Here is a 12,006-nt window from a genome sequence, read left to right as displayed (position 1 = left end):
AATGTAACGCAACGGAACGAGGATGATCTTCGATGATGACGCGTGTTCTTGTGAAATACAAGATACATTAGATCGATATTATTTCTATACATTCGTGTACATACGAAAGTACGATACGAGATACGAAATAAATAACGCGTTATTGTCACGAGATACTACAAATAATATTTCTAGTCGCAAACATGTAGCTATAAAGATGTCGCATCGTTGCACCCCTTGTTCGAGCAGCGTATTTATGTATGTAGAAGAATTACGTACGTTTCACGGATAATAACGCGTATCGTTAGCGTTACGTGTTCGATAGGAATTATGGGAATGTTCGATGTATGTACAAGGGCGAAAGCAATTTGCTTCATCTTTGTCATTAACTCGACGTTAACACGTAACGTATATACTGTGTAATACGTTACAACGCATCGTTTATAAGGGGAACGAATCTTTTAACGTTACAAATAATTACATGTAAATGTACATTGACAAAAAAAAAGAAAAGAAAAAATAGAAAAATTGCTTTCTTATTTTGTTGTACCTTTACTACTACGTACCTACATGCAAAATTTGTTTAGTATAATATGCAAATCCCTATGTATCTCTTAAATGCCTAATCATTTATCGGCTTCTTTTAAAAGTTTAACGCAAAAAATGTTTTCCCTCCATCGTTACCTTGTAATACGGAGTTGTAAACTTTAAAGAAAATTTTCTAAAAATTTGCAAAAAATACCTAACCAATGGACGTCGGTGTTTAATGCTCTCCATACATTTGATATTACTACACATTTTCCCCTCGATTTCCTCATTTATCAAGGGAAGACGTAAGTAGCGTAGCTCGCGTCGACAGTGAGAGAGAGAGAGAGAGAGAGAGAGAGAGAGAGAGAGAGAGAGAGAGAGAAACGGCAATCGATATTCGCAATTCGAACCGGAATTTGGACGTCGTGAATGGTCGTGAACATGGACGTAACACGAAACGTGAGAATAGCTGCTGTAACTGTTTAACCGTGTCTTTAGAGTACTGCATCTTGAGTCCTTCTTTAACGTTTCGTTCCTCGTTGGTGAAATTCAGGACATAATTGTATCCTGACACGATTCAGTGAATCTTTTTTCTAAATCGCTGCATCGCTTTACATTATCGGAATATATTTATAGAAGGTACATAATATAAGTACATACGTATATATTTGTACCGACATATTGGTTACAGCTTCAACATAAAAGATTATAGTAAACATTAATCGTATATATGCATCAGTAACTTTAATTTTCGTTCTTTCTCCATTGTCGCATTGAATTCTCATTCTTAAAAAGTGACTCGTTTAATCGATGTTATTCGAAGGTTACAAATTCTCTTTTTCTCTCTCGTTTTTCCTTCTTCGTTGACCGCTCTCGCCCATTTGACTTTATTCAACGTACCTAACAATTTCATTCATTCATCGCATTAATTTTGCATAAATAATAATAATAATATTGTGTGTAAGTAATGTGATTTTTTCATTTAAAGATGATCTTTTGCTTTACCTGAGATTGTTTTAGGTGATCACGCTAGTATAAAAAATGCCAAAGTCAAAAGAGTACGTGTCGAGCGATGACGATAGTAGCGAAGAGGTACGTATCGTATCGCGAATATTACAAGTGTTCACATTATAGACAACCATCGCATTTGAGATTTAGTTGACAGGTTTTAATACCTGAAAGAGCACACTGACTCAGCTTCTTATCTTATGAATTTTTTCTACAATGGGCTTTATTTTTTTTCAAAAGGAAGTACAAGCAAAGAAAAAACAAAAGAGACAAAATGATGAGAAAGAAGAAAAAGTATCAAAAAAGCCAAAAAAAGAGTCAGTCGAGGATGAAGACACTGTTTGGGATCTTGGAAATAACAGACAAATCAGCGTACGAGACTTTAAGGGAAAATTGTATGTAGACATTAGAGAAATGTATTACGATAAAGATGCGAATTTAAAGCCAGGAAAAAAAGGTATTAGATAATTATAAAACTTCAAACCAAAGGTAAAGCAAAAGAAACAAGTTCAAAAAATATTCTTTTTCTGTACAGGAATCTGCCTTAACATGGCACAGTGGCGAAAATTGTTATCCGTTGTGGAAGACGTAGACAAAGCTGTAAAAGCTAAATGTTAAACTTTCGGTTTTGTCAATGGACAGCTTCAACACATTCAATGTCATAAATCGATGCAACGTCGACGCGTGACTATTTCACTGTCCAAAGAAAGAAAGAAGTGTGTATCGATTTTTCATTTTATCGTATTTCACGCGATTTTTGCTTCTAGTTATTTCCCCCAACGTTTTCCTCTGTTTGTCAAGTACAAATGTTTCTAATAAATATCGCAATTAGCTATTTTTACTTATTTAATGTAAAACGTTATGTACAAAGTGGAGTGTAACACGTTCGTTAAGTTTCATAACGAGTTTAGAGAGCGAACGTGGAACGAAACGTGTGTTCACACTCGTACCCTTTTCCATTGCGTCGAAAAAGGAGATGTCAGTTACGAAACACTGGTTTTTAAACGATTACGGCAAATTGTAAGGAGCGAAGGAAATGAAGGAAGAATAACGATGTTTAATTGTACTGCACGACATCAAACGTTTCAGACTTTCTTTTCTATTAAATGTATATACGCGTATATAAAATCTAATTTCCAATCGAGCTTTATCGTCAGACACCTTGAAAGGATTCGATAAAGTTCAATTCTCGTCATATATAAGTATGTATGTGTGCGCGCGCGCGCGTGTTAATTCTAAATATGATCTCTGCCTGTACAGAGAGCAGGAAGAGAACGAAAGAGAGCAACACCGATGTCGTATATATACATCGTTGCTATGAGAGCGTATAAATAATACGCTCGACGTGCTTATAACTTTATCAACACTGTATGGAGTCGATCTCTTAATTATCAAACTGGTCCGTGAACAGACGTTAAAAACTTATCCAGATCTAAATTATTCAACAACGTTCGCGGATCCGTTGAACAATGCCGTTTTTCGACCTGAAAACAAAGCTTTTCTTGCACCTTCATTTCGCAACTATGAAAACTTTTTTTTTATATAAATTACGAATCAATTAATTACGAACCTGTTTAGGCTCTTTTGCTTCGGATAATTTCATTTTTTTAACTTTCGCCATACAATTGTCTGTGAATCAATATTTCGGTAAGTTGACGTCAAATTTTTTACCTAGATAATAATATTTTAAACGAACAAACAACAATTACCTTTATCGATTTCGCGAATCTTTTCCATTTTTATTTTCTTCTTACAGTCTTGTTGCAGCTCATTATTTTTTTCATTTATGGGGAACGTTTTAATAGCAACTTTTTTCACCTTATGCCTAAACGTTTTATCGATAGGAGACGATGTAGCTAAAGGTTTCACATCTACCGTTTTCATCGTTGATACGCTAACAGACATTTTCTCAGGCAATTCGAAAATACTTTCATTTTTAACGGGTGACTTCCTAGCTGTCAGTCGTTTTCTAGATTTCGGTGGTAAGTTGAATATTTCCTCGTAATCGGTAGCTGTCATTACTTTAACACATTTTGAATAATCTTGATCGTTTAAGATTATATTTATTTGAAATTCTAATTCGCGACTACTATATCTTCGTCTTCTTTTTTTAAAGGACGTATTCTCATCGTATAGAAAATGGTACTCCACCGAATTAGGTATAGTAGTTGCGTTAAGATCCGCTTTATCATTCTGTTCAGCTGATTTCGTACAAGCATTTTTGTACGTAGGAACTAGTTGCAGACATTGAAGAACGTGAGACAAATCCTTGGAACTTTTCGAACCTACACTACTCTCCGTAGGTGTTTCGATAGACGTGCTATCACTGGTATTAATAGCAGCAGCATTAGTAGCAGTAGTACGTATAATAGTGGTAGAGACGGTAGCAGTAGCGACAGTAGTAACAGTAGTAGAAGTAGCAACAGTAGCAGTTGTAATGGCGGTATTACAATTAACAACGTTAGCAATGGTATCATTACTATCGATAGTAGTTGCAACGGCGGCAACATCATTAATAACAGGCACTTGAACACAAACAATACCGTTTTTATCATCAAGCGGCAGCTTCACCGAACTAGACGTTTTATGATCATTCTCTTCGTCGCTAAATAAATCTCGTTTTACTTGATCCACCTTCGATTTTAATATATTGTTCGGTTTACTACTACGATTCGAGTACTCCTTTAGTTTAAACGCGTGACCCTCGTTGTAATTATGCGCGCTTTGTATCTCCTCGGACTTTTCTTGCCAAGTAATTTCGCCGCTAATGATCGTGTTACTTGTCGTTAATTGTTCATCATCTATACCTACGGTTACACGTTCTCCTCCCTGATTCTCTGTCGCTTCTAATTTCTTTGCGATTTGTCCTTTCTCCGTAACATTTGTCATTTTCAATATATTATCCTCAATATTAGTCGCGATATCTTTAGCAGGCACGTCGCTACCATGTTTCAGATTCTTCTCTGCTTCGACGTTCGTATGCTTTGCGACTTTTAAGTTTGAAAACTTATCGCGTATGATCTTATCGTCGTCACGTTTTTCACTTTGCATTTCCAAATTTTCCGAAACACACATCGCTGCATCGATCGCGCAATCTGCGAACGATGATTTTGATACTACGTCGTTGTCGTCGTTTTTGTTCTTGCTACTAGACTCCATCTCCTTTTTCTTCTTCTTCTTCCTCTTTTCTTTCTTTTCATTAAACGAATCACTATTTCTTTTCTCTCGCTTACATTGCTCATTCCTTCGTTTCAGTTTACCTTCATTTCTTCCTTTTAGAATAGTGTGCCTCTGCTGAACTTTTACGCCAGTTAAATTAGACTTTGGAATTTCTCTAAATTTGGCCATTATACGCTGACGTTTCGCTTCCAACTGTAAAACTAATTTGTCATCTATGGTCTTAGATCTCTGTTCTTTCCGCAAAACGGAAGAACGTTTTATAGGTTTAACGGATTTGTAGGCAATTAAGGCGTTTGATCTCACACGTTGTACGTTTACTGCCTCCGATTTCTGCTTCGTTCCAACCAATTCCTTCGATAATTCTTCATTCGAGAATTTTGTCCTATTCTTTGAACTTATGAATGCTGAAATTTTTGAAGACAAATTAGTTAGATTTTCCACGCCAATCTTAGAACTGCTAGGAGTTTCAGAAATATCCATTTCGTTCAATAGAGTTTCATCTTTAGCAGGCGTATCCTTACTACTGTACTTCGACTCTTCTTCGTTCTTCGATATTGAAAATACTTTTGACGGCGATGATTCACACTTCCTTAACGCAACAGTCGCTTCTTTCGCGTCATTTGTACACAGCTTATCCATTGCATCGATCTTTAACTTTGACGAACTATTTTCCGAGATGATCGTTTCTATAACACTCGTAACATTTCGTTTCGCAGTTTCGCTCGGACCTGTATAAATCTCGTTACAAATTTTTTGACACGTTATCTTGGAAAAAGGCTTTGTCGATGTGTTCTTTGGATTTGCGTTATCGGAAGCAGAAAAAGGTGGAGGTGGAGGTGGAGGTGAAGTTGCCGTTGACGACGACGAAGACGAGGATGTTGACGACGAAGACGATGATGACGACGAGGATGACGACGACGACGACGACGACGACGACGACGACGACGACGACGACGATGAAGAAGAAGAAGACGACGACGACGACGACGACGACGAAGAGGATGTCGAAGACGAATTAGATGAGGATGAGGCATCGCTGTCGTTTGATTCTTCGCTGTTCGTAAATGTGCATTTATCGTCGCGATCAGTTATCGTACATTCACTTGTACGCTCTGTTATACCATCGTTGATAGAATTGTTTTTCGATTTCGTACGAGACGTCGAAGATCGAGAATTAGATGATATTTTAAGTTCCTTCACGGCATCTTCTTTTGGAAGATTTTCTTTGATCACTTCGAATTGCGTTATTTCTAATTTTGCAGAAACACAAGTTTGATACATGTTCGTAGAGTTAATAATGTTGCAAGGCACACACTGTTGTTCATATTGCGAAATAACTGTAGATGATTTTTGGGGGCTAGCAGCAGTGAACGTTGATTTTGATAATTTTTCAGCCTCTTCGTTTTGTTCGGAAGTAGGTTTGTAGTATGGAGAACAAGAGTTGAATGTTTCTTTCTTCGTATCATCCGTTGTACATGTTTCCTCCGACAATTTAGGAGTTAAGGCTATGCAAGGAGTTGTCGGAAATTCTGGAGTGTTTATGAAGCTACGCACTTTACTGGAATCTTCGTTATTCTTCAGGAATGGCGTTGCATTGCTGCTGGGACTAAGTAACCTGGGCGTTGGTGGCACACCGAAAGTACTTTCAAATTTTCTCGGTGTTTCTAAATCAACCAAGTCGGACATTTGTAGCGTTTGCTGCGCAAATTCTGAGTATTGCATGGCATCCATGGAAATTATATTACCCCCTAAATTATGTTTCTTTTCAACGTCGTATTTAGTTAAACTAGTTTTCAATGTTTTCAATTGTGCGTACTTCTTTACGCGTTTTTTTTCGTACTTTAAATTATCAGTTGTTGTCAGTGTCGTTGTCGTCATTGTCGTCGTCGTCGTCGTTGTCGTCGTTGCCATTGCCGTTGCCATTGCCGTTGCCGTTGTCGTTGTCATACGCGACGCCGCCACCGTTATCGTCACTTCGTGTTCATTTTTTTCTATCGACAAATCACTAACGTTCTGCTCCAAAACATTTTTCGATTTGTCGATTATGTGTACTTGCAAAGTGTTCCGTGTCTTGTCGCTGTTATCCATTACAATGCGATCAACGTTCGTGATTACGGTATTTGTTTTCGTCGACTCTGGGGCTAGTGTATTCGTATTCTTCAACTTTATACCTTTTATCTTATTGGGTTTTCGTTCCATTACACACGAGTTTTTTCTATCGATCGTATTTTTCCTCATTGAATTTTTATACCTCGCTTTTGGCATTCTCAAACCGCATTCTTTTTTCTTCGATGTACCAATCTTATCCTCTTTCCTCTTCGAAACGGACAATTTCATCGTTCGATCCTGATTTTCATTGTTTGTAGATATTTGTAGAGCTTTTCGCAAATCTGCGTCCCAAGCGTCTTTCGAAGCTTTCAACGGTTTCGACAAACTTTCATTTTCGAAAGAGACATTTACAGTTTTCTGTGAAAAAATATTATCCTCCGTAACGACTGTTACATCGTTACATTTCCGTAAATCAGTCATCAATTTTGTCGCAGGACCTTTCATAGTTATGGGAAGCTTGGAAGGCCGACAATGTTTCAAAGGACTCTTAATTTTATGCGCGGATACTGCAGTATTGGAGAATGGTGGTGATTTAAAAAGACAAGTCTTGCGTACAGATCTAATAGCTGCGTGTTTCACAGATCTAGGTGAAAACTGTGCGTTTTCGTTTTCATTAATTATCTTGTTACTGGACGTAGCGAGCACTTTCATAGGGGTATTGAAATCGAGCGCTCTCACGTGACTGTTTCTTCTTCTCGGCGTTGACAAGCTCAATCTATGATTCTTCGATCTACTTCTTAGCAAAGTCCTCGGAGTTCGTTTGCTGATTATATCGTTGTCGGTGATTTTTGAAGTCGTAGCAGACTGATCTTTGACAATGTTGCTTTTAAACGATGCGATTACTTGCGCGTTTTGCATCGCAATAGGCGTCAAATCGATATCCGACAAGCTTTCACGTGGGTTGTTACTTTTATTACAATTAAATTTGATGTAAGGAGATAATCCGGTACCGGATAGGCTAACGTTGTCCTCCACGTTTATCGTAGGCATGCTGGAACTGTCTAAAAGTGTTCTCGCGCTATTTTCGTTATTATAAAGGGTTACCGACTCTCCGACAATCAATTTATTATTAGCAGACACGATGGGATTTACGATCGAATGACTAACTAAACTGCTTATATTCCGAATAGTGCTTTTTACTTTATCGTCTGTTTCATTCTCACTTCTTGTATGACATTTCTGGAATGCCGTGCAAGATGTCAAGTTCTTCGGATCATTCGCAACACTAGGAAGTGGTGTTACTGATGCTGGTGGCGGTGGCAGTGGTAGCGATGGTGGTGGTGGTGGTAGCGATGGTGGTGGTGGTGGTGGTGGTGGTGGTGGTGGTGGTGGTGGTGGAGGCGGTGGAGGCGGCACTCTTTGAGCAACGTTCACAGTTTTTAAATACAATGTTTCTACGTGACCTTTGCTAACTTTATTCGTAGGATCCTTAGGAACGATAGGAATAAACCGTGAATTTATAGTAGATGTTATAGAATGGGTTGGCGGTGGATAAACTGAATTTGTGGTCAATATATTGCTTATCTCTTCTTTCGAACACACTATTAATGTTGGCATTGTCATTACGTTTTGCTCAGGTGTCGCGTAGTCTTTTGCGTTAACGATCGATTCACGTTTAGGTTTCGCCGCTCGTGGTCGCTTCACCGATAATTTTTTTACCTTCGATTCCAAATTATAAAGCGTATTTTCAACCACTGTATCGTTACTATTGCCTTTACTTTGACTATCGATGCCTATCATTTTCGCGATTTCTATTTCTTTGACCGCACCGCCATCGAAAGTTGGCAATCTTCTTTCACTATTCGTATTGTCCGAACATGTACTTTCCTTAGAGGCGTCCAAGATGATTTTCTCATCGTTGGTCGATGTACTGTTAGCAATGTTGACATTTATTATGCTCAACACAGCGGCAGCATTTTGATCCTCCAAGCTGCTGCGTTCTTTCTCTTCGTTTTCTTCTCGTTGCTCGTCCTCGACTCGAATATTTTGTTGTCTAGATGAACTGCGAAGTCTGTGTTTCAACGGCAACTCTGTTTCGTCCATTTGATTAGTTGCTAATTTTACGTCTAGGATCACAGGTTCTGGCGAACTAACGTTGTTCGAGTTCATTTCCAATTGTTCTTCACGTGACCCGCCGTTAAGAAATGTCTTCGACTTACAATTAGCCTCGGTATCCTCGTCGGGACTCGTGTCGGTTTCCATGCACGGTCCAATAATTTCATCTAGAAATTCTTCAAACACCGGATCGGACTCCGTAGCCTCTACGATGGCTTTAATCGCGTTATTTAATTCCGCCACTGTAGAAGTATTCGCTATTTCACCGTTCACAGAGTCGTTCAAACTTTCATCTCTCACAGAGGTATCGGTTGGAAGTATCGCTTTATTAATATTCTCAGCGATACGCTCTTGTAATTCTGTACGATTCAACAGCTCTTTTGTCAATAGCTTCAGTAGTAGAATATGAAAGATTAGTTAAGCAGCCAAGTAGTTGTTCTACGAAATTCTAGACTACACTGTGATACTTACGCTGAGATTTTCTATAGGCTCGTCATTGGTTTCCGATTCCGATTCAGGAGTATCGTACGGGGTATTCGTTTGAACTTCTACGCACGAATAACTTAATAATTCTTCCGTGCTTGTAGCAGCAGTACATTTCTCGAGCGAGCTCTTTACGTTACTCTCTTCGCGACAACTATTCGTCGCAACGTTTCTTTCTACGTTACGAGCTTCTATTTCATCTTGATCTGGATCGTCACCTATCGAGTTTATAGAATACCGTATTATCATTACAGTTACTCTTACCGTTTAATTTCACCATTTATCGTTCTCGAAATCGTACGAGATGCACGATATAACGATGTATTGAACTGAGAGAAACAGACCTTGATCGTTTCGTCGAAAGCTAGCGTTCTCCGTTTCCTTATTATCAGCGGTACGCTTAGACTGCTCAAAAGCATTCGCGTGTCCAGGCAGACTCTCTAATGGAGTAGTTTCGATGCTATCGATGCTCGTCACTGTAACGAACGTAATCGTTTACAGTTAGGAAGTTATTACGAAAATATCTATTTTCAATACGCGAACCTGTACTCGAACATACTGTCTCTACCTCGAGAGGAGGGTGATTCGGGTTGTTGAGACGCGTCCGATACTACTTTTGTACGTTTACATCTCTCGCGATCGCTATTACTGTGACGTCTCTTGCGAGTACTGCTAGATATTATCGGGGAACCGTTGCATACTTGGAAACTAGTCTGCAAACACGAGACTGCTATAAAATCAGATATATACATAGTACGTACAAAGTTAAACAACTATTTTTTCGTTACTAGTTTCCTTTCCTTACCTGTGACGGCACATTGATATTGACAACAAAACGTTGCCCACGAGTTTCTTCGATCAGAAATTTCAACTGTTCCAATAAATCTCCGCAATGCTTCAACTGTTCGCAATCCATGAGTTTACTAAGCCGTTCTTGAACTATCCCAACATAGGACATGTTTATTACTTAACCGATACTTACAGACCAATTGTTCTTTTACGTTTAAGTGGAAAAATTATGAGAACGAACATACATCTACTCTCTATACCGGTAAATTTCACAAAGATTCTTAATTCTGTTTAACTTACTCGCTGCATTTATCGCAACAAATTTTTCAATGACATCTATCAAAGACATTCCATTGACTCTGGTACTAAATCGTTTTCCATTGGAAATTACTGTACGACATTCTTGCAAATGCGTGGATGTTTCTAAAAATATTTTAGCAGCTTCAATACATTTCTGATCTTCAAGGTAGCCTGAAATCAATCGTTCAAACAATCGTCGAAATTAAAATGAATCAACTAAAGCAGTTGTTCGTAACGACGACGGTAAACTGTGCATTGTAATTTGCACAACATCTTTTTATGTACGTAATATAATACACGTTTCATTTTACAATCTGAACATATATCATTATACAATCGTAAGGTATTTATATTCCCGCCACACAGGTTATCACGATAAGACGCTCAAAATCCTCGTCGTGACTTACCGAGAACCAATCGAGCTATTTCCGATGGCAATAATGTTTCCATAGCGTTTTAACAATCTTCGCGCGATTCGATTTAATCACACGTTCATGACGTTTCGTCACAGCTTCGAAAACCCAAAAGGCACTTTTAAAAATGAGCAGTACCTGCTAACCGAATCTTGAACGTTCTCTTCACGCCAAGGGAGGAATTTCGTATTCTCGTATACATACACACTTGTACTATACTTATGTATTCCGCATACTACATTTTATGCATCTATATATCATGCATCTTTTATACTTTTATTATCTTTTAGCCCAGCAATCGTACCAACGTGACAGGCTGTCACTACGATATTTTCCCTACCTACGCTACAAAGTACCATAGTGTAGTACACTCACGGCAATACCATCGTATAAACACGACGACACTGTGCGAGACATTTAACAGGAAGAAGCCCATTTTCTTAAAAGTCGATACATAATTCAAGTCGTTAGAAGTCCTTTTCCTAGGAAATTTGAAAAATTGTGTACTTCGCGAGACTTTCATTTTTTATCGCGGTTAGGAAGATAGGAACGTAGTAGTCACACGCATATGTATTGTTTGTATCGTACAGCGTATATACATACGTTTCGTAGGCATAAGAACGAATAATCACAATTACTATCGATTACTTGTGCAAATAACGAAACGAAATAATTACTCTGTTTATAGTGACACAATATTTGTTCGATAGAATTCTTTTTACGAATATACGAATCATGGGAAAGTGGCAAACGGAGGTTGGACGAATGATGTTATACGTTTCGTTTCCAGTTGGAATATTTCATTATTTCAATCACGGAGAGAACATCGAAGGATGGTTAACCGAGCAAAAGAAAAAATATTACCCTGCAAATATAGCGAAGGAGAAAGAGGAATTTACCGAGTATATCGACAAATTGAATCGGCAAAAACAACTGAATCAATTGAGAAGAATGGAAGAGCAATACCGTGAAACAAAAGCGAAACAAATGATCGAAGCGTAACTTGACACGCATACATTTCTCAATTTAATTTCGATAGAATCTAGATCCTCTGAAATGAAAATGTTAAACGAGTTGCTTCGTGTACTTACGTACCTACGTACGTTCGCTACTGTATCGTTTTATCGTTTCTATCAATTGAATTTGTTACATGGAAAAAGTA

General features: G+C 38.2%; 3 protein-coding genes across 6 annotated transcripts; 2 read left to right on the top strand and 1 right to left on the bottom strand.

The window, feature by feature from the left end:
- The first annotated feature begins 1,004 nt into the window (after positions 1–1,004).
- Ssb-c31a (single stranded-binding protein c31A) lies at positions 1,005–2,352 on the top strand. Of its 4 annotated transcripts, none has more exons than XM_076383400.1 (4): positions 1,005–1,146; positions 1,518–1,599; positions 1,756–1,972; positions 2,051–2,352. In XM_076383400.1, exons 2-4 carry the CDS (start codon positions 1,549–1,551, stop codon positions 2,131–2,133), a joined length of 351 nt encoding a protein of 116 aa, XP_076239515.1. In that variant the 5' UTR covers positions 1,005–1,146; positions 1,518–1,548; the 3' UTR covers positions 2,134–2,352. The 4 variants fall into 4 exon arrangements, with proteins under 4 accessions (XP_076239515.1, XP_076239513.1, XP_076239516.1 ...); XM_076383398.1 differs by having other exon boundaries at positions 1,007–1,146; positions 1,528–1,599; XM_076383401.1 differs by lacking the exon at positions 1,005–1,146 and adding an exon at positions 1,276–1,330 and having other exon boundaries at positions 1,528–1,599.
- A 242-nt stretch (positions 2,353–2,594) lies between these two features.
- On the bottom strand, positions 2,595–11,196 carry LOC143182410 (uncharacterized). The gene is made up of 9 exons (XM_076383375.1): positions 10,839–11,196; positions 10,432–10,602; positions 10,148–10,281; positions 9,911–10,055; positions 9,687–9,818; positions 9,331–9,560; positions 3,225–9,249; positions 3,086–3,144; positions 2,595–2,999 (listed from the first exon to the last, which is right to left on the bottom strand). The coding sequence occupies exons 1-9, from the start codon at positions 10,879–10,881 to the stop codon at positions 2,907–2,909; spliced, it is 7,032 nt and encodes a 2,343-aa protein (XP_076239490.1). The 5' UTR covers positions 10,882–11,196; the 3' UTR covers positions 2,595–2,906.
- A 140-nt stretch (positions 11,197–11,336) lies between these two features.
- LOC143182427 (protein PET100 homolog, mitochondrial-like) lies at positions 11,337–11,850 on the top strand. Its single transcript, XM_076383403.1, has one exon. It carries the CDS (start codon positions 11,580–11,582, stop codon positions 11,844–11,846), a length of 267 nt encoding a protein of 88 aa, XP_076239518.1. The 5' UTR covers positions 11,337–11,579; the 3' UTR covers positions 11,847–11,850.
- Positions 11,851–12,006: the final 156 nt, after the last annotated feature.

The sequence above is a fragment of the Calliopsis andreniformis genome, chromosome 8 (genome assembly GCF_051401765.1).
Source record: "Calliopsis andreniformis isolate RMS-2024a chromosome 8, iyCalAndr_principal, whole genome shotgun sequence".
NCBI classification, from domain to species: domain Eukaryota; kingdom Metazoa; phylum Arthropoda; class Insecta; order Hymenoptera; family Andrenidae; genus Calliopsis; species Calliopsis andreniformis.
Note: the sequence above shows the minus strand (reverse complement) of the source record. Positions and strands in the feature narration are given on the sequence as shown.